The following is a 25737-nucleotide window of genomic DNA, read 5'->3' as shown; positions in this document are numbered from 1 at the left end:
TATGACCACTGGGCCCTAATACCCAGAACACTCCCAGCATATGATAATCGCTCAGGAATATTCACTGAATGAAATCGTGTACTCGATCCGTAACACCTGTTCACTGAGAAACTGCTATGGAATTTAACCACATTTCAGCCCTGTGTTTACACTTTGAGCCATGTGCAATTTTGTCTTTTTTCCCAGGACATCCTCGCTATTTTAACCAGCTCTCCAGTGGGCTAGATGTGATTGGACTTGCAGGGGAATGGTTGACAGCCACCGCAAATACCAACATGTGAGTATCCTCCTGGATCTAAGGAACGTGAGACTGTGAGACACGGAGCAAGAGTGAAGGTGTCAGTTGTTGAAGTTCCGTTTTGCTGGACAGGATGTTTGCTCTATCAGAAACAAATATGTGATACCAGAAAGAAATGCAAAGAAGATGGTTCCTGTCCCCTGAGGACATTTTAACTGGTCCTCTGGACTGTCTCACCTCTCTAGAAACTCTTAGGATCTGAATTTCCTGGTAAATTAGTAAAGTGCAGTTGATTAGTCTGAGTTATTAGTGTGCAGACTGGGAGTCCAGCTCCGGGACTGAAATCACTGCAATACTACCCAGAAAAGCCCAGAGCATAGAGTCCAAAAACGACACACGCCAGTGTAGGGAAAGTTGCCTGAGTATTAATTGGAACTTCAATCTGCTCAAAGGTGAAGAAAGTAAACTATTCAAGTTAAATCGAGCTCCAATGTGATTCCTTAAAAATGTTGACCTTTGTCAGAACAACACTTGCAGTTATACGAAATGAGACACACTGCTGTGATGTTTTGAAGTAAAATTCACTTTAGGGCAATGTATTTCAAGTTTAAAGGAATAGGGAAGTGATTGGACATGCAACTGGAAGGAACAGTCTGTCTCAGATGTTAATATAATTTAACTACAATCAAAAGAGATAGCTGGTAGAAATTTAAACTTTAAAACCAGGAACTAAACATTACCAGAAGTGACTGCTTTACTGTGTAGGAAAGCTGTGGTTTATTTTACCTGTTCAGTTGTCACTGGGATCTTAATGGTGCACAGGGTTTTATAAATGTGAAATGCAAAGAAAAATAAGCTGCACAGTTTATTGCTAGTTTTAGTTTTCATTGTTTGATTGTAGCCCTTTATTTGAACACACATAGAGTAACACTTTGGGGAGCTTCTCTGATAGCTCAGTTGGTAAAGAATCCACCTGTAATGTAGGAGACCCTTAACGAACCTATATCGTTTGTGATATATAAAATGTGATGCATTTTATTACATAAAAATCATTTTACAAATCTTACTCCATTATTTGGAATCCTATTGCTGCGAAACAATCATTCTCTGTTCAAAGAAAGTATAGATTTTTGGTTTAAATAGAGAAATAGTAGAAAAACGCAGAGAGAAAGGATTTAAGAGATGGTTCTACACGTTTGAATTATTCTTTAATCAACGGATGTGAATACCTAGAACATGATTTTATTTATCCTCTTCCATGTAATATAATTCACAGTGGAATTTCTATACATATATTATAGGTTTACCTATGAAATAGCTCCAGTATTTACTGTCATGGAAACAGTTCTTCTTAAGAAAATGTGTGAAATTATTGGCTGGAGAGAAACAGAAGCAGATGGAATATTTTCACCTGGTAAGAAAAAGGTTTATAAGTGAAAAGAAATAATAGGAGAAAGTAAAAATGTATTTAAATTAATATGATTGTTTTTGAGTCATTGAACTAATGTGAATGTTCATAAGCCATAGTGTTGGCTATAATCATAAACAGAGTTTTTTGAAATCTAAAAGTTGTGGATTTTGTTCTTTGTGATTTCCTTTAATACTTTCAAGGAAGAGTATTTTAAAAATGACATCAGTAATTTGGCACCATTTTACTTTCAGAAAACTCTCAAATCGTCTCAATCAACATTTTCAGATTTTTGAAATTAGATTAACAGTCACAATTTCTCTTCCATAGGTGGGAGTATATCAAACCTCTATGGTATATTAGTAGCTCGTTATAAACAATATCCAGAGATAAAAGCAAGAGGCATGGCAGTCCTTCCATGCGTTGTATTGTTTGTTTCTGAACAAGTAAGTATCAAGTCTAGATTTTTCTAAGCTTGAAGAATCTTCTAAGATATACTGATAAAGTAATTTAAACATTGAGAATATTAGCTTCACTTTTACGGTAAAAACACTCTGTAAACTGTGTTTGGATCTATATATTGATATTGGAAAGGAGAAAAACAACTTTCCAGTCTATACAGACTATATAGATTAGCAATACAAATAATTCAGGAAAAAAATTTTTTCAATATAGGAGAAACTAACAGAAAAAGGATATGATTGTAAATATAAAACATTCTGCTATCTTTACCAAAAAAAAAAAAAATCAAAGCATAAAAATTTCAAATATTTAATGCTTCTTTTTAACATTACATGGAGAGAACAAGAAAGTGATTAATGTTCTGTTTTTCCAGTTCGGCCTGAAGAAGTTGGTTGAAGAGAAAGCTTTGTTTTTATATGTCCTCAGCCAAATGTTTATGAAATTGACAATAGATCCACTGAGGTCTCCTTTAGCTTTCATGTTCCAAATCTGTGTATAGTATCAAAGCTTCTTTAAAAAATCAATTAATCCCTCTGATAAATCTGACCACTTTTCTTTTCCACCATGGTAACATTTATAATCTTAAAATATAATTGAAGTCCCAGCATGAGAATTGTACCTAAAAGTACTTGGAAACAAACACTGGATTTTCTAAAAATGTCCCTATGTCTGCAATGTCCTTTCTTTACTAAACTCAAATTAGCATTATATAAATACATATTATCAAATTGGGACCATTGCTGCATTGTTGTTTTGGTTCGGTGGCTAAGTCTTGTCTGACTCTTTTGTGACCCCATGGACAATAGCATGCCAGGCTCCTTTGTCCATGGGATTTCCCAGGCAAGAATACAGGAGTGGGTTGCCATTTCCTTCTCCAGGGGATCTTCCTGATCCAGCGATTGAACCCGAGTCTCCTGCATTGCAGGCGGATTCTTTACCACTGAGCCACCAGGCAAATCCCACTGCTGCATACTTAATGTAATTTACTATAAAACAATACAATCAAAGATACTTATTTATAAATGTCATTTTTATCATTTGACATATACTTTTTCAATATTATGAGCAAATAAGCTGAAATCCCATAATGTCATTTTTTTAAAAAAAATCATTTCCTATTTAATCTATGTATTGATATTCTCCATTGAAATGAAAACATCATAAGGGTTTTACATTTCCCTTTTCTCTCATATATGTGGTCTTTTCCAGGCAACTAAAAATAACCCAGGAAAAGTTTATCTTTGAGCTGTCACTTCCATCTTACTGATTCTGTTTATATTATGCAAACTATGCCATGAGATAGTAGTCACCCAGAAGGCAAGAAATCAAAGTTGATATCAAAGTTAAAATTAAAAACTACAAGCAGAGGAAAAATTGATTCCTTTCTTTAGGCTTCTCTTAAAAAAAATTGGAAATTTAAGACTTAAAGCTGTCCATAACATGCAAGGATTTACCTGGAGGATATTGTCAGTAAATTTACAAATGACATGATTCATGTGGATACAGAAAACTAGAATAAGAATAATCACAGTCCTGTGTTTAAAGTGTTGTCTGAGTGACAGTGCCTCCTAGAGAGAGGTGCTACAGGCTTCTTCATCTCAACTAACGTCATGGTAAGGGTCTGGAAGTATGCCTTGAGAACCTCACTTCTCTGTGTGTGTGTGTATACATGTATTTATATATGCACAGATCCAGTCAGAGGTATGCACATATGCCCTAATTTGAGTAATGCACTAGTGTAAGTGATGATTTAAGGCAGGAAAACTAATGCCTTTCCTGTTTTCATTTTTGCCCAAGGGTCATTATTCCATAAAAAAGGCTGCAGCAACGCTTGGCATTGGAACAGAAAACGTCATTGAAGTAAAATGTGATGAAAGGTATGCTTCTCAACACATTCTCAAGATTTTTATTATCATTATGCTTCATATAAAGATTAAAACCCCATTTTTCTATTATCCCAATTTTTAGCAAGAATACTTTCCCAGATTAGTTTCAATAATTTTAACTGGAAGTAATTATGAAAGAAACACCAAAGTCATCCTATACAGTATCCTAAACTGATATAGTCCTATACACGTGTGAGTGTCGCATAACTTTTCTTTGTTTTCAGCATATTGAAGTAGCAGTATAATGATGTCTGGAGATGAAAAATTCAGATGCATCAGAAATCTACAGAGTAAAAATATATTTCCATTTCTCTTGAAATGAATAAACTATATTATAAATACATATATTCTGGAAGATCATTTTGATGCATATTAAATATATGTATACATCTCAAGTTCTGTGTTACAATCTGCAACTTATTTTGTTAATTTTTTTGGCTTTAGAGTATATCTTAGAAACCTTAGCCTGTGAATTTATACAGACTTTCCTTATTCTTTTTTAATTACTTTGGAGTTTTCCATTTTGTAAATATAATTTCACATATCTTATTTAAAAGGTTTTCACCTAGATTTAAGTATTTAAAGACAAGGATTAAATGAATGTGTGTGTGTGTATGTGTGTGTGCTCAGTCGTGTCTGACTCTGTGACCCCATGGACTGTAGCCTGCCAGGCTCCACTGTCCATGGAATTTTCCAGGCAAGAATACTAGAGTGGATTGCCATTTCCTCTCGAAGAGATCTTTCTGACCCAGGGATCGAATCTGAGTCTTTTGGGTCTCCTGCATTGGCAGGTGGATTCTTTACCACTCACAGCACCTGGGAAGGCCTGATTTAATGAATATAATTATACAAGTATACTTGAGTGTCTGTATTTGAATATTTCTCACATGAATCCCTAGAAGTTGAATTACAGGTTCAAAGATTGTCTACACTTTAAATGTCATACAGATTTTCATTTGCCTTTCAAATATTTTTGAGTTAACTGATGCTTATCTACTTGGGAGAAACTTGAATATTATCAGTACTTCTGTACTTGAAAATTCTGATAAATGAAGATGACCTTCAGTTGTTTGGAACTATATATGTCTAGTATCCTGACCAACCAGCTGTGTGTTACTGCAATATGTCTGTTCATTTTCATTTGCCAATTTTTTATTGGTAATTTATTATTTATTGGCTTGTAAAAATATTTATATATTGAGATATTTTTAAATGTAAAATATATGAATATAAAATATTTTGCAAATATGCTTTATAAGTTTGTCATTCCATATGTATTTCAAGTTGTTTGGTTTTCTTTATATAAACCCTGTACATTTGCTGAGAATCTCTTTCCCAGATATTTTGTATCTGTTTTTACTACTATGAATAGGATATGTTCTATGTTTATTAAGAACAATTAGTTTTAAAAAAAATAGGAACCTAATTTACTATTGTAACCCTCCCATTGCTCAACATTCTTATAGTTTTCAAAAGTTTTTCAATAAGCAATGTTAGGCATTCCAGGTGTACAAGCATATGTACTTGAATTAGGGATTTTTCTTATTTTCGTTTCTATCTATTATCTATTATCATCATGATTACCTCCCTAGATAGCAGATATTTCTTCAGAAAAAAGATGCTGTAATGTTGATGGTGGTAGCATTCTTACTTGATTCCAGACTTTAAGAGGAATGCTTCCAAGAAGACGGTGTTTCAGTCTGATAACGGGGTGGAGCAGAAAGATACTGGCTTTTGTTTTTTTGTCCCAGAAATTTGCTGTGAAGAAAAATGTGAGACCACCTGAATTTTTGCCACATTCCCCCCAACAATTTGTATCTTTGATTTTTATGTCTTAATGCCAAGAAGTCTTTATGAAAATGAAAGTCACTCAGTCGTGTCCGACTCTTTGTGACCCCATGGACTATACAGGCCAGAATACTGGAGTGGGTACCTGTTCCCTTCTCCTGGGAATCTTCCCAACCCAGGGATCGAACCCAGGTCTCCCACATTGCAGGCGGATTTTTTACCAGCTGAGCCACAAGGGAAACCCAAGAATATTGGAGTGGGTAGCTTATCCCTTCTCGAGGGGATCTTCCTGGCCCAGGAATCAAACCACCGGGGGTCTCCTGCATTGCAGGTGGGTTCTTTACCAACTGAGCTATCAGGGAAGCCCTAAGAAGTCTTTATAATTAAAGGTTAATCATTAGAGAAAAAAAGGAAGAAAGAAAAGGAAGGAAGAAAACCATTATGTATCTTAGAAAAATCAGAATCTTCTGATATGTAAATAATGCAGATTTTAAGATGATTGAATAGTAAACTCAGCTTCCTTTAATTCAAATAACATGATATTTTATCTTGGTTTTAGGGAACTGCTTATTGCTTGTTTTCCACACCTATAAATACCTTTGGGAGTCACTAAAAACTAATTTTTTAATCTTGAATATTATTAATTCTTCTAACTGGTAGAATCGATATGTTTATTCACTCATAAGAAAACAATGTGTATTTGACTTTTTAAGGGGAAAGATGATTCCAGCTGAGTTAGAGAAAAATATATTACAAGCTAAAAGAAAGGTAAGTTCTGAAGTTCCATATTTAACTTGCAAATGCATCTTTATTTTCTTTACTGACTTTCATTAGTGGCAAGCAACTGATAAGAACTGCTACAGGAAATAAAGTAATCTCTAAATGTAGGAAATTTCTTCTAAAGCTGAAGTGAAATAATTAAATGACATTGCAATATTTCCCTGACCATTTTGTTTCTGTTAAATATCAAAAGACAAATTATCAGCAAAAGTAAATCAAGTAGTTTATTTACTACTAAAGGAGTTTAGTCATCTTAATTGTTGTGGTATGATTTTCTGAAAATAAATTCAGAGAGAAATAACAATAAATGAGACTCAGAGGCAATGATATTTGTTCATCTTATGGTTAAGCTACTTTTTCCATTACTGTAGGTGCCTCTAAATATTTGAAGTTATTAGTTATCTAATGTCCTTAGTCAGGGGCTTCCCTGGTCGCTCAGCAGTAAAGAATCTGCCTGCCAGTTCAGGAGACATGGGTTCAACCCCTGAGTTGAGAAGACTGGCTGGAGTAGGAAATGGCAACCCACTCCAGTGTTCTTGTCTGGGAAATCCCATGGAAAGAGGAATCTGGCGGGCTATAGTCGGTGGGGTTGCAAAAGATCTGAATGTGAGTTAGTAACTGAACAGCAGCAACGGGCTCCCTGAGCTGTGAGATGACGCAGCCTTTGTCCTCCCCAGGCCCAGACTCCTTTCTGTGTGTGGCCACAGCTGGCAGCGCCGTGTTCGGGGCCTTCGCCCCGCTCCATGACGTCGCAGATATTTGCGAGATACACAAACTCTGGATGCATGTGGATGTAAGTCATGTCCTAGAGTCTGGCTCATCATTTCCCTTTTTTAAAAATGTTACCTGTGAACAATCCTCATAATTTCTTAACTGACATTACAAGCAAGACCAAAATTTCTCTGTAACTCTAATTTTTATAATGAATAACTATCAAGAAAAAATAGTCTCATTTGCATAAACTACCTTAAAATAGACAATGCACTACCATAGAAAGAGCTATGTATGTATCAATATTTTTTTTAAAAAGTCTAAATGCCTATCAATATTCAACCAACAATTTAGAAGATCAATTTGAAGAAACAGTTAAACCTGATTTTAAATCAAAGAAACTTAGCCCCTTACTCTAATATATATTTCTTAATTAATAGCTGTTATGGAAGTCAAAACTTTTGATGTTATTAGTACAATGACTTTGTGCAAAAATGTCTTTGGCTTTGATTAGAGTTGGACAAATGTAAAGTTATATAATATGGTAGCTATTTTAATTTTTCTGTAGTATTGCCAAATCTGATGCCAACTTTTAAAAAATTCTGTCTCTGGAAATTATACAGAAGGTGTCTCTTTGCATTAATTATCAATAGAAACCTAAAACTTTACTATCTCATGAAGAGATAATGAGAATTCATAGGAGGAAAAATTTAAATGCATGGTTCTTTTAAGTGAGACAATTATAGCCAAGTTTGTAATTATCTAGTATAGCAATTAAATCTTCATCAACTTTTGAAATAAATATAACATAGGAAAGAGCAGTCAGTGCTATGTAAAAAGAAATCATTAATGTAAACACACAAATCCTTTGTGTCCATTATAAGCAGCTTGGGGAGGTGGATTGCTGTTGTCCAGAAAGCATTCCTATAAACTCAGTGGCATTGAAAGGTGAGAACTGGGCCGCTGCTCATGCAAGTGGAAGGGCCTCCTCGGGCTTCTGTTTGTCTCCTTAGCCCGTGAGCACTAACAGGACTTGTTTTATCGCCTAGGGCCAACTCCGTGACCTGGAACCCCCACAAACTCATGGGTGTGCCCCTTCAGTGCTCTGCTCTCCTGACCCGGGAAAAAGTAAGTGATCTCTGTTTTCGAGTAGTGACGTAATGGAGACCTTGGTCATGACTAGGTTCATTGTGCATGTTCAAAACCAGAATCATTATGGCCTCATTGAATTCATGTAGTGCAGGACCATTTGGCCTGTAGAGGAAAGCTGCTCCTTAATTAGCAACCACTGGGCTTCCCTAGTGGCTCAAATGGTAAAGAATCTGCCTGCAATGTGGGAGACCCGGGTTCGATCCCTGGGTCAGGAAGATCCCCTGGAGAAGGAAATGGCAACCCACTCCAGTACTCTTTCCTGGAGAATCCCATGGGCAGAGTCCATGGAGTCTCAGAGGCAGACGTGACTGAGCAGCTAACACTGGCAGTGGGTGACTAAAGTGTCACAAAACCCAATGGCGTAGGGCCACAGGTAGTAAGTTAATGTGTGGATGAGATCAGGGATAAGACAATAGACAGTGGTGAGAAATAGAACAGATGATAGAAAATGTGGTCACTCGTGACCTCCCTTCTAAACACACCGTGAACAAAGGTAAGGTCTCTTTGGAGTCAGATTTGGCCTGCTGACCAATTTGTTACCTCAGCAACTAAGGCCAAAATAAGACTTGTTTTAAGTAGGGATAACTATCAGTAACGGTGATGTACATTTAGCATAAAAAGCAAAAAATTATGGGTTGTATGAAATTATTTTTTGCTTATTAGTTTGTGTATTTTATCTCTGCCAAATAGTAAATGTAATGCTACATAAGGAGATAAGCCCATGATCTCCTGCAAGAAGAGATACAATTACAAAGTTCAATTTGAATATTCCCTGTCTCTGCTTAGCTGTCAGAGGTGCAGACACACTTCACGTGGCTATCATTTGTAGCTTTGTTTTCTTTTTCTCTTACTTACATGCAATCCAGTGATTTGAATTTAAAAATAAAGTGCTTGTCTTCCCATTGTAAACTGCCTGACCTGGTACTCCCCACTTACTGTTGAGTGTTAAATACACACCTCTTCTTCTCTAGCTCTAAGACAATCTTTGTTCTCTCCTAACGCAAGGCGTTCTCAGCAATTCAGGCTGGAACCATTGGCTCTGCTTTAGCTTCTGCTCAGTTGGCTGCATAGCAACAACCCCTCCACTTTGCTGTCAGGTCTATAGTCCACTTGCAGATTTCTGGTACTTTTATGTTTAGGGCTCAAAAACAAATTTTCTGCAGTCTTTCTTCATTTCTTCACTCATAATGAGTATGTGGAAGTAGCTCTGCCCTTCTCTGCTCAGCCTCCTACAACCCAGACTGTAAACTCAACAAGGCTAGAGTTTTTCCTTACTACAAATCCACAGTCCCAGCACAGAGTATGACAGATTTTAGGTGCTTAATTTTTACCTCAGAGGCTTCCCAGGTGGCACAACAGTCTAAAGCATCCACCTGCCAATGCAGGAGATGCCAGATATGTGGGTTCACTCCCTGGCTTAGGAGGATCCCTGGAAAAGGGAATGACAACCCACTGCAGCATTCTTGCCTGGGAAATCTCATCGGCACAGGAGCCTGGTGGGCTATAGTCCATGGGGTTGCAAAGAGTCAGACTCAACCGAGCACACACACAGTCTTTATCTAAGAAACTATAGTTAAAACTCACATTGTTTACACTGTTTTAAAACATTTTAGTTTCTAGTTCCTGACAAAATATTAAAGTCCAAGTTTGAAGTAAACTACAGGGAAAATATTTCTCATGTGTGAATTGGGCCCTGCAGTGTGTAGCGTATTCGTCATTCAGTCATGTCCGAGTCTTTGTGACCCCATGGACTGTAGCCCACCAGGCTCCTCTGTCCATGGAATTCTCCTGAGCCAGACGGTCAAGAATCTCAGAATCTGCCTGCAGTGCAGGAGACACAGGAGCCATGGGTCAGTCCCTGGGTTGGGAAGATCCCCTAGAGAAGAGAATGGCTACCCACTCTGGTATTCTTCTACTTTAATATTTTGTTAGATAGGAACTGGAGACTAAAGTATTTTAAAACAGTGTATGTAGTACACACATATATATGTATGTAGTATATTGTGTATATATATACACACACACACAAAGTACTCTCCTTTGCAAGGTATCCTTTCTTCTCTATTTCACCCCGGTACTTCAAATCTTATCACCAATTGTGATCCTTCCCTTAGACCCATAAGCCGCTCCTAAATAAGAGTGTGAGTTTTCTTCCCTTGGAAATTGGATTGCCACAGACTCCCAGACGAACTACCCTCTTGTTAGCTCTCAAACTTAGCACTGTATAGATATATGATCTTGAAAATTCCTTACTGTGGTGAAGTTTCTGTCTCTTCAATCTATAAAAATGATGTAACAGTAGCACTTATGCCCTAAGTCTTCCATGAGGTTCAGATGGTATATTTGTGATGTGTCCAGCATATAATAGGCACGTGATAAATACGTTCTTATTTGCTTCATATTCAAAAGGTTATAGTTGGTATAGATTTAAACTCTACCCAGTCAGTGCACGCAGGTTTAGCCTTTGTTATGCTGTGGCGATGCATATCTTTTGAGAAAAGCCTCTTTTCAACTGGTTGATGGAAAACATTTCATTTCTCTAGTGGGTATTATTTAATCATTCAAAAGGAGTATTTCTCCATTCTTCAACACCAAGGAGGAATGTTTTCAACACCGTTTATGTAAGAGGAAATGGCTAGGAAAGGGCAAAATCAAATAAATGGGCTGTTTTATTCTCTGCCTCCCGTGGCCATCAGAGCAGTTTGCTTGACTGGCATCTAAACTGTTGATTCATGAGAAAGCTTAAAGTGAACGAGGCACTCAATTCTAATTAACTTCAGTGCAGGCTGGTCACATAATTTCAAAAGAGCAGCAAAACTTCAAGGTTTTTAAGAAAAGTTAAAGAAATATAGACAACTGGTAATCTACTGTTCCAGTTAAATCCAAAGAACAACTGAATCCATGAAAATCCTAAGAAAGTAACATATTTTTATATAAAATAAACAAAAAATCTATTTAAATGTGCCTGTAAGGTAGAAATGCTAAGTGAACTGAAATGAATAAGTGGTTGTGGCTTCTTATTGAGATGTGGATGGCTTACACGGTAGATATATCGTTCCTTTTTCAGGGTCTTCTGGGAGCATGCAACCAGATGCAGGCTGAATACCTTTTCCAGCCTGATAAAGTCTACAATATTAACTTTGACACCGGGGATAAAACTATTCAATGCGGCCGACATGTTGATGTCTTTAAGCTCTGGTTAATGTGGAAGGCAAAGGTAGGAATTTACCATCTTTTATTAGGTCCTATGTACTTGTATACCCGATGTAACTAGTTCCATATTTTAGAGCTTACTTTGGATGTCTTTCCCCAAATTATAGTCCTTTTATTTTATTAAGTTTTTCTCTTTTTAAAATTTTATTTATTTGTGTTTGGCTGTGCTGGGTCTTCACCACTGCGCAGGCTTTTCTTTAGTTGTGGAGAAGGGGGGCTATGCTCTAGTTCCGGGGCTTCTCCGTGCAGTGTCCTCTCTTGTTGCAGAGCGCAGGCTCTGGGCGCTTGGGGCTTCGGTCGTTGGCGGCGCATGGGCCCGGTAGCTGCAGTTCGCAGGCTCCAGAGCACAGGCGTGGTAGACGTGGCACACGGGCTTATTTGCTCCGCGGCAGGTGGAATCCCCCCAGATCAGGGATTGAATCCCTGTCTCCTATGTTCGCAGGAGGGTTCTTTACCCTTGAGCCCCCGGAGGAGCCCTATGGTCCTTTTGTTAAACTTCCGTCGAGGAAACTGCTCTAACTGCAAAGGCAAGCTTCGTTCTGAGCTCAAAATTCTACTGAGGTGGAGAAGATTTTAGCTTGTTTTACCATTAATGTATATTCTATCAAATGGTAGGAGTAAAATCTGTTAAGAATATAAATTTGCCTGCAGGCTTAAAAAAAAAAAACTTTTTTTTTCTAATTGGAATTGGAAATAGGTCAAGCCACTTAAAGTTAGTATAGATTCCCAGATGTGAACACTTATTAATTACCTGAATATTCAATCTACCTTAGAATCAAGGTCGGGGCTTCCCAGGTGGTGCATTGGTAGAAAATCCATCTGCTAACGCAGGAGATGCAAGAGACCCAGGTTTGATGCCTGGATTGAAAAGATTCCCTGAAGAAAGAAATGGCACTCCACTCCAGTATTCTTGCCTGGAGAATCCCATGGACAGAGGAGCCTGGCAGGATACAGTCCATGGGTCGCAAAGAGTCGGACACAACCGAGTGACTAATACACACACACACACACACACACACACACAGAGTCAAGGACAACAGATACAGCCTCTCCGAAGATGGCAACAGCAGGACATGTGCTACACCCTCCCTCTGCTCCTTGTTTATCATTTTTAGCTTAAATAATGGAAATCCTTTTAGGAAGCTATTTCTATCACCTCCTTCCCAATCCTCTATAGGAAGATAGGCAGTAGGTCCTCTGAGGATGAAAGCTTTGACATGAACCAGCAGCTTCTTTAACACAGTGGGAACCTGATCCTCCACAACACATCACCCACCCTCTGCATCTCAAGGGGACTCTTCTGTGTATCACAGGTAGTTATCCTTCTCCAGAAGAATTGCTTAGATTTTTATTTGGTGGATATAGAATTCCTAGTACAAAACACAAATAGAAAAACATGTTCTGTAACATGAATCACAGAGGCAAATTCATGATCCTTCTTTCAGTTCAGTTCAGTCGCTCAGTCGTGTCTGACTCTTTGTGACCCCATGAATCGCAGCACGCCAGGCCTCCCTGTCCATCACCAAATCCCGGAGTTCACTCAGACTCATGTCCATCAAGTTAGTGATACCATCCAGCCATCTCATCCTCTGTCGTCCCCTTCTCCTCCTGTCCCCAATCCCTCCCAGCATCAGAGTCTTTTCCAATGAGTCAACTCTTCACATGAGGTGGCCAAAGTACTGGAGTTTCAGCTTTAGCATCATTCCTTCCAAAGAAATCCCAGGGCTGATCTCCTTCAGGATGGACTGGTTGGATCTCCTTGCAGTCCAAGGGACTCTCAAGAGTCTTCTCCAACACCACAGTTCAAAAGCATCAATTCTTCGGCGCTCAGCCTTCTTCACAGTCCAACTCTCGCATCCATACATGACCACTGGAAAAACCATAGCCTTGACTAGATGGACCTTTGTTGGCAAAGTAATGTCTCTGCTTTTGAATATGCTATCTAGGTTGGTCATAACTTTCCTTCCAAGAAGTAAGCGTCTTTTAATTTCATGGCTGCAGTCACCATCTGCAGTGATTTTGGAGCCCCAAAAAATAAAGTCTGACACTGTTTCCACTGTTTCCCCATCTATTTCCCATGAAGTGATGGGACCAGATGCCATGATCTTCGTTTTCTGAATGTTGAGCTTTAGGCCAACTTTTTCACTCTCCACTTTCACCTTCATCAAGAGGCTTTTGAGTTCCTCTTCACTTTCTGCCATAAGGGTGGTGCCTCTGCATATCTGAGGTTGTTGATATTTCTCCCAGCAATCTTGATTCCAGCTTGTGTTTCTTCCAGTCCAGCGTTTCTCATGATGTACTCTGCATAGAAGTTAAATAAGCAGGGTGACAATATACAGCCTTGACGTACTCCTTTTCCTATTTGGAGCCAGTCTGTTGTTCCATGTCCAGTTCTAACTGTTGCTTCCTGACCTGCATACAGGTTTCTCAAGAGGCAGGTCAGGTGGTCTGGTATTCCCATCTCTTTCAGAATTTCCACAGTTCATTGTGATCCACATAGTCAAAGGCTTTGGCATAGTCGATAAAGCAGAAATAGATGTTTTTCTGGAACTCTCTTGCTTTTTCCATGATCCAGCGGATGTTGGCAATTTGATCTCTGGTTCCTCTGCCTTTTCTAAAACCAGCTTGAACATCAGGAAGTTCACAGTTCACGTATTGCTGAAGCCTGGCTTGCAGAATTTTGAGCATTACTTTACTAGCATGTGAGATGAGTGCAATTGTGTGGTAGTTTGAGCATTCTTTGGCATTGCCTTTCTTTGGGATTGGAATGAAAACTGACCTTTTCCAGTCCTGTGGCCACTGCTGAGTTTTCCAAATTTGCTGGCATATTGCGTGCAGCACTTTCACAGCATCATCTTTCAGGATTTGAAATAGCAACTGGAATTCCATCACCTCCACTAGCTTTGTTCGTAGTGATGCTTTCTAAGGCCCACTTGACTTCACATTTCAGGATGTCTGGCTCTAGGTCAGTGATCACACCATTGTGATTATCTGGGTCGTGAAGCTCTTTTTTGTACAGTTCTTCTGTGTATTCTTGCCACCTCTTCTTAATATCTTCTGCTTCTGTTAGGTCCATATCATTTCTGTCCTTTATCGAGCCCATCTTTGCATGAAATGTTCCCTTGGTATCTCTAATTTTCTTGAAGAGATCTCTAGATCCTTCTTTAGTAATCTATAATACATTGGCAGCATTTTCTCTTACAAATTTATCTTTTATCACCTGCTTTTTCCTAACCTTATAATCACCTTGTTTGAAATAAGCATTAAAAAACCCACTTTGAATAGTGTATATATATTGATAACTCACCTTAAATTATTTCAATAAGGCATTGAAATAATAAAAAATCTATTCAATAGTATAGATCTTCAGTAGTCATGGGTTTACCATACGTTGAACATAGATTAGGCTACAAAGCTTTACTTATGTAATTTAGCTTACGTGTCCCAACAGTTGAGCTGGTTATATCTGGTAAATAGGTAAAGAAATTAACTTGCTGATGGATGAAGAGAATTCAATCTAAGGAGCACAGCTGACTCTCAAATTCAAAATCTATTTTTCCACAAATCCATATTGTCTTTCTTAACATAATTCATAGCACCATGGGAATGCTAAAACTCATCTAGAGTCGTAATGAAAAAGCAGGTTCATCACCTTTTGCATATGGAAACTATGTTACAAAAAAAGGTGTATAAACAGATATTATGTAAGCAAGGCCATTCCTGAGAGTAGGGAAACAAAATTCCAGTATACAGCAGAATGGAAATTATTTTCATATTTAAGAGCATTTTTATATGTTAAAATGCAAGTTCAGGTAAATATCCATGGCAGGCTTGAAAGGGAGGAGTTGACTTGCAAGTTTGTTGCATGATCTACAACTACTAAATATTTAAACATTTGCTGGGTGAGTCTCCATCCATACTCTTGACAAGATGATGGGAATTAAGAAGAAAGTCTAAAGATATAAGTGAAAAATTTATATTTTTTTCCTCATTTGCTGTAATTACAGAATGAATACTTCATTGATTACAGAAAAGAGGATCCATTTTTAATGAAATTCATATTTCTTTAAAGTAAAATTAATTCCATAAAATACTGTGGTAGGTTATAAAACTAAGTAATAAGAAAATCATATAGAAATATAAGATTCCACAAACACTGATTATTGTCCAAAAGCAAATCTAATGCACAATCTTCTCTTTTTGGATGGATTTGCTACAGAAGTTGGACTAGTTTTATATTCATAAAATGACTCTGTTTGGCCAGGAGAAAGCTATCGAGCTTAATTGTGCAAGAGCCCCATCTGCTTCTTCTAAAGTCAGATTGCATTTGCCCTGAGGCTGGGCTTCCCGGTTTTCTCCCATCAGTGACTGACAGTGAGTGGCAGGGAGGCTAAGGGGTACCACTCCTGAGAGACAGGAGACTGTTCCTGATAGCTGAGCTGATGTGAAGAGGTCTTAAAGGCCTTCCTACATCTTAGATTTCATTGTAGTCTAGGATGCATCTACTCCACCTTTGCCCATCTTTTTCCTTCACTTAGAGTCATATTTGGGCTTGCCTGGCAGCTCAGATGGTAAAGAATTTGCCTGCAATGTGAGAGACCAGGCTTCAATCCCTGGGTTGGGAAGATCTCCTGGAGAACGGAATGGCAACCCACTGCAGCATTCTTGTCTGGAGACTCCCAGGGACAGAGGAGCCTGGCGGGCCACAGTCCCTGGGGTCACAAAGAGTCAGACACGACTAAGCCACTAACACACACACACACACACACACACACACAGAGCCATATTTATTCACAGTCTGAAAGCTTTCCCAGTCTGCCTGCCTCCTTCCTACTGTCTTTCACACAGGTATGTGTGTTCACACAGGTATGTGTCTTTCACACAGGTACGTGTATTCACACAGGTACGTGTGTTCACACAGGTATGTGTCTTTCACACAGGTACGTGTGTTCACACAGGTATGTGTCTTTCACACAGGTACATGTGTTCACACAGGTACATGTGTTCACACAGGTATGTGTGCGCGCTCAGCTGTGTCTGACTCTTTGCGGCCCCAAGGACAGTAGTCTGCCTGGTCACAAAAGCCTAAGTATTGAGAAGGTGCTGAAGTGCCACCTCATATTGTTGTAGAGGCTCTGCATTGCATACCCCTAAAGTAACCAGCAATGGGTACCCTCAGCAAAGAATATCTGGGATGTACAGACAGAAGCAGAGATCATTAGAAAGCAAAGTCAGTAATGCAGGAGAGGGTGATTGGGCCAGCATAGTGGCAACAAATAGGTTAAGATATATTAGAATTTAATTACCTTTTGAAGTTAAATCCAGTGGAATTTTCCAAAATATTCTACTGGGTGTGGGTGTGAAAAAAGAAGAAAGTCAAGGATAAGATGCTGATGGTTTGGACCTTAGCAACTAAAGGATAGAATGGAGATTGGGAACACTGGGAAGTACAAGTTTGTGGAGAAAGGTCAGGAGTTCAGTTCTGGGCATGTCATTTTGAGATGTTAGTTATATTAACAGGGAATCAAACATATGAATCTGAGGTTCAGAGATGAGGTCTCAGGTGGAAATATAAGTGGGAGAGTCATCAGCCTTTACATATTGCTTAGAGCCATGAGACAAGTGGCAATCACCAAGGGAAAGAAGGCGAACAGAGACAGAGATGGGTGGGTTTCTCCGTGCCTTCGCCATCCACTTTATAGCACTCTAAGAGCGAATTAAACCAAGAGTGCAAAGCACTGACCTACATACCTGGGCTACAGCTAAAGGTCAACAACTCTTAGTTTTAGGATATCCTATGCCAGCCAGTATGCCAAGGGCTTTATTTGTCATATTTCTTCTGTTCCTCACTGCATTGTATAAAATTTTTTTTAAAAATCTGCTCTGCATACTAGACATAAAAAATTAGATGTCAAGGGCTTCCCTGGTGGCTGAGTGGTAAAGGATCCACCTGCCAGTGCAGGAGACATGGGTTCCACCCCTGGTCTGGAAAGATCCCGCATGCTGTGGAGCAGCTGAGCCTGTGAGCCACAACAGCTGGGCCTGCGCTCTAGAGCCCGGGGACCATGGCTACTAAAGCCCACGCACCCTAGAGCCACGCACCCTAGGGCACACACACGCTAGAGCACACGCACCCTAGAGCACACACACACTAGAACCACACACCCTAGGGCCACACACCTGAGAGCCATGCACCCTAGAGCACACGCACCCTAGAGCACACGCACACTAGAACCACACACCCTAGGGCCACACACCTGAGAGCCATGCAGCCTAGAGCACACGCACCCTAGAGCACATGCACCCTCGAGCACTCGCACCCTGGAGCCCGTGCTCTACACAAAAGAAGTCTGCACACCACAACTAGAAAGCAGCCCGAGTCAGCACAGCTAAAGAAAAAGCCCTCCCAGCAGGGAGAACAGCACAGCCAAAAACAAACAAATAAGTAAAAGTATTTTAAAAACTCATGTCAAAGTGTTTATCACACATTTGTAGATCTAGGCAACAGAAGCGTAACAAGGCTAAGTAACTTGCCTCAAGTTCCGCAGACAGTTGGGAGTAAGAGCAGATTGAGAAGATAGAGATAAAATGCAGTGAGAATAGAGGATACCTACTGTTAGTAAGATAATAATCACATTTATTTAAGTAAGTACATTTGAATGGATTTAATACATTTCAAGAGCTTCTTTAGTTTAATTTAAAGGTACTTACTTGAATAAAGCGTTTGATGTTTTTTTAAACTACAGGGAACCTATGGCTTTGAGATACAGATCGACAGATATATGGAACTTGCAAAATACTTCTATAAAGTTTTAAAGAAAAAAGATAACTTTAAGCTTGTATTTGATGCAGAGGTAAGGACTCTATTAGTGGGCTTTTTTTGGTGGTACTTTAATGTATCTATTCTGTCTTTGCTGAGTATTTTTTCTTGAATCTATTACCTGTCTAACACTTTGAGATAATTCAAAAGTTACATGCAATAATTATCCTACACATTTTATTTTATCTAAGTGCTGCAAAACATTTAGATCTTAAAAACTTTTCCATTAAATTCTCTTTTTTTATAGGCCTAGGGCCTAATAGATTAATTTAATAGTTGCCTTGCCTTTGTGCATCCTTAATTATGTCTGACTCTTAGTGATCCCATGGACTATATCCCACTAGGCTCTCAATTAAAAAAAAAATGAAGATAAAACTATTTGGTTATAATTGCTTTTCTGATTTTGATGGCACTTAATCAAGAGAAATTTAATTTTTCCTAGCATTTTTCTTGTAAGTTAAGACTATGCAGTTGGGTTTCTGGAGAGTAGGTGACATAAGAAAAAGTGGTCTTTAAGTTACCTGATAATCCTTGGTGAATTATTACTAAGGTACTAAATTATAGATATTAATTATAATATATATAATATATATAATATATAATAGATATTAATTATAGATATTAAGGATAAAATTGAGAGTTTCGCTAGTATTATATCCATCTTCCTCTTCAAGGGCTAGTCAGCCCCTTGGCAGGCTGATGGCATGGGTAATTAAAATACTTCTGGGATAATTAAGCAATTAGGTAGGGCTTTAAGAATACTCGTAAAATTACTAAAGAAGTAGATGAAACTTTAAGAATACTTGTAAAGTGTTAATTTTTGATTTAGCCTGAGTTCACCAATGTCTGCTTCTGGTATTTCCCACCAAGACTTAAACACATCCCAAAAAGTTTTGAAAGAGATCAAGAACTGCAAAAGGTAAGTCTGTGTGTGTGATATGGGGGTTATGATTTTAATACTGCATTAAGTAACGTGTGCATGCCCTCTGCATGCCCCAGGTCTCAGCACCACTTTGCCCTATAGTATCCATAGTGACCCCAGAGTGTTATGTGGTCTCACGTCACCTGCGCAGTGTTGTTTTAGGAGCTGTGCAAGACATTAAACAGGTAGAATTTTCCTCTGTAGAATTTACAAAGAAACCATATTTCACTGCAAAACAGTGACCTTGTTGAAAAGCTCAAGTTGTATTGTAATAATTCAGAGAGTGAAAGTTAGAATATCAGAAGGTATTCCTACTTTTCCTTTCTCTAGTTCATTTTACCTCTCTCCCAAAGATGGCTGTCTAGATTGACATATAAATGTAAACAAAATGTCATACAACCTTCTTTAATGTATTCTAGTACACTTGCATTATTTTATGAGTTTGGTAATTGTGAATCATGGGCTAGCATGTGTTTAGAACAGGCTGCTTTTTTTCTGTGTAAGCTGCTTCTTAAAAATTATCCCTGACAGTTTGAAATTGCCTGCAATTTACCTCAAGCTAATGATAGTCATGTAGTCATCTAGGAGGTAGAACAGTATTTATTTGTAAGCTTTCTTTTTAATGATATTTGTGTTTATACACAGATTGCTCCAAAGATTAAAGCTCAGATGATAGTGGAAGGTACAGTCATGCTCAGCTACCAGCCCTGTGGGGACAAAGTAAATTTTTTCCGAATGGTCTTTTCTAATCCTGCCACAAGACAAACAGATGTCGACTATCTTATTGATGAAATTCAAAGACTTGGAAAAGATTTATGATACTGCAGCATAAACTTGAATACCAAATGTAAAAACCAACTTAAAAAATCTATTGCTGAAGACAATAAGAAAGGGGTATTATAAATGGTATCCTCTCTTTAGAATGTTTGATTCTTTTTTATCCTGTTATGTAAGAAGATGACAGGGGAGTGGGTTCACTGGAGACAGATATAGAGATTCAAGTTTGTTTATGTATTTGTTGTTTTCACTAATTCAGTACAATTTATGGAAAGTCACAACTGTCTTGGGCTTCAAAATCACTGCAGATGGTGACTGCAGCCATCAAAATAAAAGACGCTTGTCCTTGGACGGAAAGCTATGACAAATCTAGATGGCGTATTAAAAAGCAGACATTACTTTGCTGACAAATGTCCATCTAGTCAAAGCTATGGTTTTTCCAGTGGTCATGTATGGATGTGAGAGTTGGACTATAAAGAAAGCTGACTGCCAAAGAATTGATGCTTTTGAATTGTGGTGTTGAAGATTCTTGAGAGTCCCTTAGACTGCAAGGAGATCCAACCAGTCCATCTTAAAGGAAATTAGTCCTGAATATTCATTAGAAGGACTGATGCTGAAACTGAAGCTCCAATACTTTGGCTACCTGATGCAAAGAGCTGACTCATTAGAAAAGACTCTGATGCTGGGAAAGATTGAAGGTGGGAGGAGAAGGGGACAGGACGACAGAGGATGAGATGGTTGGCTGGCATCACCGACCCAATGGACATGAGTTTGAGCATGGCCCAGGAGATGGTGAAGGACAGGAAGCCTAGTGTGCTGCAGTCCATGGGGTCACAAAGAGTCGGACATGACTGAGCAACTGAATAACCACCACAGCTATCAGGGATATTTCTTGGTGCATTAAAATACATCAGTAAATTAAAAAGACAGAAATCCCTCCTCTTATAAAGAAAGAAATTCCATTGTAAAATTTGGTAAGTTAATATATATTTACATGATTGATTTCATTGCATAGAGACTTGCCAAGTTCAAATAATTTTCAGTATCATATGGTAGTATTCTGTCTCTGTAAAAAATAAAGTAGTACATATGTTCCTCTATTTCAATAAATCAGATGAAGAAGTGTTCTGTATTTTGGAGCAGAGAGTCAGAGAAGAGAATGACAGGGCTGACAGATTGGCCTTTTGATCCTTGCATTTTTATTTAGAAGGAATTGTGGCTTCTACCAAGCTTATATGCAGTGATTGAATTAATTGTTTCTGCAATGCCATTTTTAATGTCTCTGAAGATCAACAACAATGATATTTAATGTCCATCTAAACATATCTGCTCTTTTCCTAATCCAAATCCCCAGCATGATGTGGAAACAAATTCAATAAATATTTTTACAGAAATATCAGAGTTGATTTTCCCAATCTCATGTGAGGCTTCTTATCTCTAGGTCCCCATTTTAGTTTTCCTTTCACAAATACAAGAATAGATGTACATTAAATCTTTCTGACCTTCACTCTCACATGGAATGTCTTTTCACGTAAAAAAAAAAACTTTGCAAGACACTTCCTTGATAAAGTAGTGATAGTGGCTATGCTGATATGTTATTTAAACTCCATATAGGAGTAACAGGCAGCCCATTAAACCACACCTGTATACTCTCAAACGAATGAGCCATTTCTGAGGAGCACTGTTGTGACTTAAATTCTGCAGCTCATTGGATATTGAAACAGTCTTACCATCTAGCAACTTCCACTCAGTATTGTGAACCATCCTATTAAGAATAACTTAAAAATTTCTTTTAAAAAGTAGCTTTGGTAATCTAGATGCACATCTGGGTGTGTATGTGTGTGCTCAGTCACTCAGCCGCTTAGTCATGTCCAACTCTGTGTGACCCAGTGGGCTGTAGCCCACCAGGTTTCTCTGTCCATGGAATTTTCCAGGCAAGAACACTAGGTAATACTAGCATTACCTACTCCAAGGGATCTTCCCAGCCCAGGGATAGAACCTACATCTCTTGTATCTCCTGCATTGACAGGTGGATTCTTTATCACTGGCACCACCTGGGAAGCCCAGATGCATACCTTACCATGTTTTTAATTATAAACAATGGAATATTACTCAGTCATTAAAAAAGAACACATTTGAGTCAGTGCTAATGAGGTGGAAGAACCTAGAGCTTGATGATACAGAGTGAAGTCAGTCAGAAAGAGATAAATATCATATATTAATACATATAAATGGAATCTAGAAAGATGGTACTGATGAACCAATTTGCAGGGCAGCAATCAAGAGACAAACATAAAGAACAGACTCATGGACACAGGGAGTGGAGGGGAAGAGTGGGTCAGATGGATGGAGAGGGGAACAAGGAAACATACGCACTGCCATATGTAACATAGATAGTGGGAATTCGCTATATGACTCAGGGAGCTCAGCCCGGGGCTCTGTATCAACCTAGAGGGGTGGGATGGGGTGGGAGGTGAGAGGGAGGTTTGAGAGAGAGGGAACATGTGTATACCTGTGGCTGATTCATGTGGATACACGACAGAAACCAACACAAAACTGTAAAGCAATTATCCTTCAATTAAAAATAAATTTAAAAAGTTAAATTGGCTGTGGTCAATAAATTCTAGCAGTACTTTAAATTCTAGCAGTACTTTATGAAGCTAAGGTCCCTGAAAGCCAAACAAATAAAACAATTTTCAATTATACTCAGGTTTTATAATTTTATTTCCTAAGTGCAAAGAACATCACCTTTCTTATAAAATGACCAGACTTTATCAGAAAATATAATATTAATCTAGAAAGAAGAGACATAACCGTATCAGGAAAAGAAGTTTTATACAAATTTTATCCGTGAATCGTCCCTGACCCACATGATTTTTCCTGGCTGTCTCCTGTATTTAGCACATGCTTGATCTTGGTGTCTTAAAGGCTGAAATACAGCAAGAACAAGGTTACTCATGTGAATTATGGAGACATTTATGAGAGTTGGAAATTTTTGAGACAGCCAGTAACCCATGTGGATCAAAACAATGAATGTTATGTTTGTTGAGGTTGGTTCTGTATCCCAGGCAGACCAAATAATCTTGGCTGCAGAGATATCTCATACATTTGGAACTTGTACTTGGAACTGACCCACAATTTGAAATTTTCTCTCAGCAACTCTGCAATCTTAACGGTATTTTACCATTGTGGTCCCTTGGGAATATTTTATGGCAAATTTAGCTTTCCACGGGTAGTAGACACAGTTTTTCTGTCTCAGCTCCTATGTTTCCATTTGTCAAATCATTTCAACATAAATAGAAATCGAAGTGAAACCATACCTATCCGAATTATCTTTGATTTATTCAAAGTCTTAAAGGCCTTCCCAGGTGGCACTATTGGTAAAGAAGCCGCCTGTCAATGCAGGAGACTTAAAGAGAAGTGGGCTTGATCCCTGGGTTGGGAAGATCCTCCAGGGCAGGGCAACCCACTCCAGAGGTATGACAGAATTTATTTGTGCATGCTAAGTTGCTTCGGTTGTGTCTAACTCTTTGCGACCCTATGGACTGTAGCCCACCAGGCTCCTCTGTCCATGGGATTCTCCAGGCAAGAATACTGGAGTGGGTTGCCATTTCCTCCTCCAGGGGATCTTCCCGACCCAGGGATCAAACCAGCATCTCATGTCTCTTGCACTGGCAGGTGGGGTCTTCCCCACTAGCGCCACTGGGAAAGCCTGGCATAATTCATACTTTACATTAATTCCCTTTGCCCAGATCACAGAGCTGAGGGAAAAACTTGCATAATTAAAAGTAAAACTTTGTTCAAACAATTTAACTTTAGGACATGTCCTTTATTTCAGTGATTTATGGATAACTTTGAAAATCAGCATTACTCAGCCCCTCTCAAATGCTATGGATTGATCCTTGTATAATTACAGCAAATGCATTCAGTAACTGTGTTATAAATTAAAATTTCCTTTGAACAGATAATTTATCATGATCATTCAACTGTGCTTGATTTTTGTTACAATGACTCTGCCTAGAAAAGTTAAATGTCTCCTGGAAGTAAGTTGACAAAAATGTGAGAATGCCAACTATATAGAGTTGTTTTATTCCTTTATTAAATTTGGTTTCTATTTACTTTTCCCAGGGCTTCCCTGGTGGCTCATATGGTAAAGAATCTGCCTGTAATTCAGGAGACCTGTGTTCAATCCCTGGAGAAAGGAATGGCTACCTACTCCAGTATTCTTTCCTGGAGAATTTCATGAACAGAGGAGCCTGTCAGGCTACAGTCCATTGGGTCACACAGAGTCAGACACGACTGAGCAGCTAACACACACACACACACACAATCCACTAATACTCCAGTAGTTTTGTTACCATAATTTTTAAATGCCTCCAGGAAGTGAGATGACAAAAATGTGTGAATGCCAACTGTATAGAGTTGTTTTATAGCTTTATTAAGTTTAGTCTCTGTTTACCTTTTCCTTGACTTCTAAAGCAAAGAACGTTTCTGTGGGTTTTTTCTTCTTAAATAAGAAGAACAACTTCATATCATTTTGCTTTGCATTTTATTCTTACCTTTCACCCTGTAACTCCAAGACCATTAAAGTTAGGGTTTCCTAACTGAGCGCTGTGAGGCAAGAGTCAGTCTCAGTTCAGTTCAGTCGCTCAGTCATGTCCGACTCTTTGCGACCCTGTGAATCGCAGCATGCCAGGCCTCCCTGTCCATCACCAACTCCCGGAGTTCACTCAAACTCACATCCATCGAGTCGGTGATGCCATCCAGCCATCTCATCCTCTGTTGTTCCCTTCTCCTCCTGCCGCCAATCCCTCCCAGCATCAGGGTCTTTTCCAATGAGTCAACTCTTCGCATGAGGTGGCCAAGGTATTGGAGTTTCAGCTTCAGCATCAGTCCTTCCAAAGAACACCCAGGACTGATCTCCTTTAGGATGGACTGGTTGGATCTCCTTGCAGTCCAAGGGACTCTCAAGAGTCTTCTCCAACACCACAGTTCAAAAGCATCAATTCTTCGGCACTCAGCTTTCTTCACAGTCCAACTCTCACATCCATACAAGCATAGACTGGGAGAAAAATCATGTTTCCAACAAAGCACTTGTTTCCAGATTATATAAGAACTCTCAGGATCCAGCAATAAGAAAAAGAAGGAACCTGATACTAAAGAACGGGCAAAAGATCCGAACAGATACTTCATCAGAGATGGCAAATAAGCACATGAAAATATGCTCAACATAATTATTCATTAGTAAAAGCCCCGTAAAAACCACAATGAAATATCACTAAAGACTTAACAGAATGAAAAAAAAAATGGCAATACCAATTGCTTACCAGAATGCAGATCAAGTCTAACTCTCCTGCATTCCTAATGGGAATGCAAAATAGTGCCAATTTGACCTTTTCTTAGGCATAGACTTCTTATAAAACTCACTAAATTCCACTCTCAGTTATTTGTCTAAGAGGAATAAAATCTTGTTTGTATAAATCTTGCAGGCAAATGTTTATTTATAGCAACTCTATTTCTTATCACCAAAAAAACAAGAAACAACCCAAACGTCCTTCAACCAGTAAACAGATAAACCAA

At 38.6% G+C, this 25737-nt stretch overlaps 1 protein-coding gene across 1 annotated transcript in view; it reads left to right on the top strand.

Annotated features, from left to right (window-relative positions):
- Positions 1-20269, top strand: part of LOC102398327 (glutamate decarboxylase 1-like) — a 75063-nt gene extending 54794 nt beyond the window's left edge. The window contains exons 3-14 of the mRNA XM_045164015.1: positions 187-277; positions 1540-1652; positions 1977-2092; positions 3906-3985; positions 6496-6550; positions 7224-7359; positions 8161-8221; positions 8323-8401; positions 11493-11642; positions 18385-18492; positions 19288-19377; positions 20026-20269. Of these exons, the coding sequence (XP_045019950.1) occupies positions 187-277; positions 1540-1652; positions 1977-2092; positions 3906-3985; positions 6496-6550; positions 7224-7359; positions 8161-8221; positions 8323-8401; positions 11493-11642; positions 18385-18492; positions 19288-19377; positions 20026-20199 (1253 nt within the window). The 3' untranslated portion in view covers positions 20200-20269. The remainder of the gene's footprint in view (positions 1-186; positions 278-1539; positions 1653-1976; positions 2093-3905; positions 3986-6495; positions 6551-7223; positions 7360-8160; positions 8222-8322; positions 8402-11492; positions 11643-18384; positions 18493-19287; positions 19378-20025) is intronic.
- The last annotated feature ends 5468 nt before the right edge of the window (positions 20270-25737 follow it).

This window comes from Bubalus bubalis, chromosome 22 (assembly GCF_019923935.1).
Source record: "Bubalus bubalis isolate 160015118507 breed Murrah chromosome 22, NDDB_SH_1, whole genome shotgun sequence".
In the NCBI taxonomy this organism is placed as follows: domain Eukaryota; kingdom Metazoa; phylum Chordata; class Mammalia; order Artiodactyla; family Bovidae; genus Bubalus; species Bubalus bubalis.
This window is presented reverse-complemented; position numbering and strand designations above follow the sequence as displayed.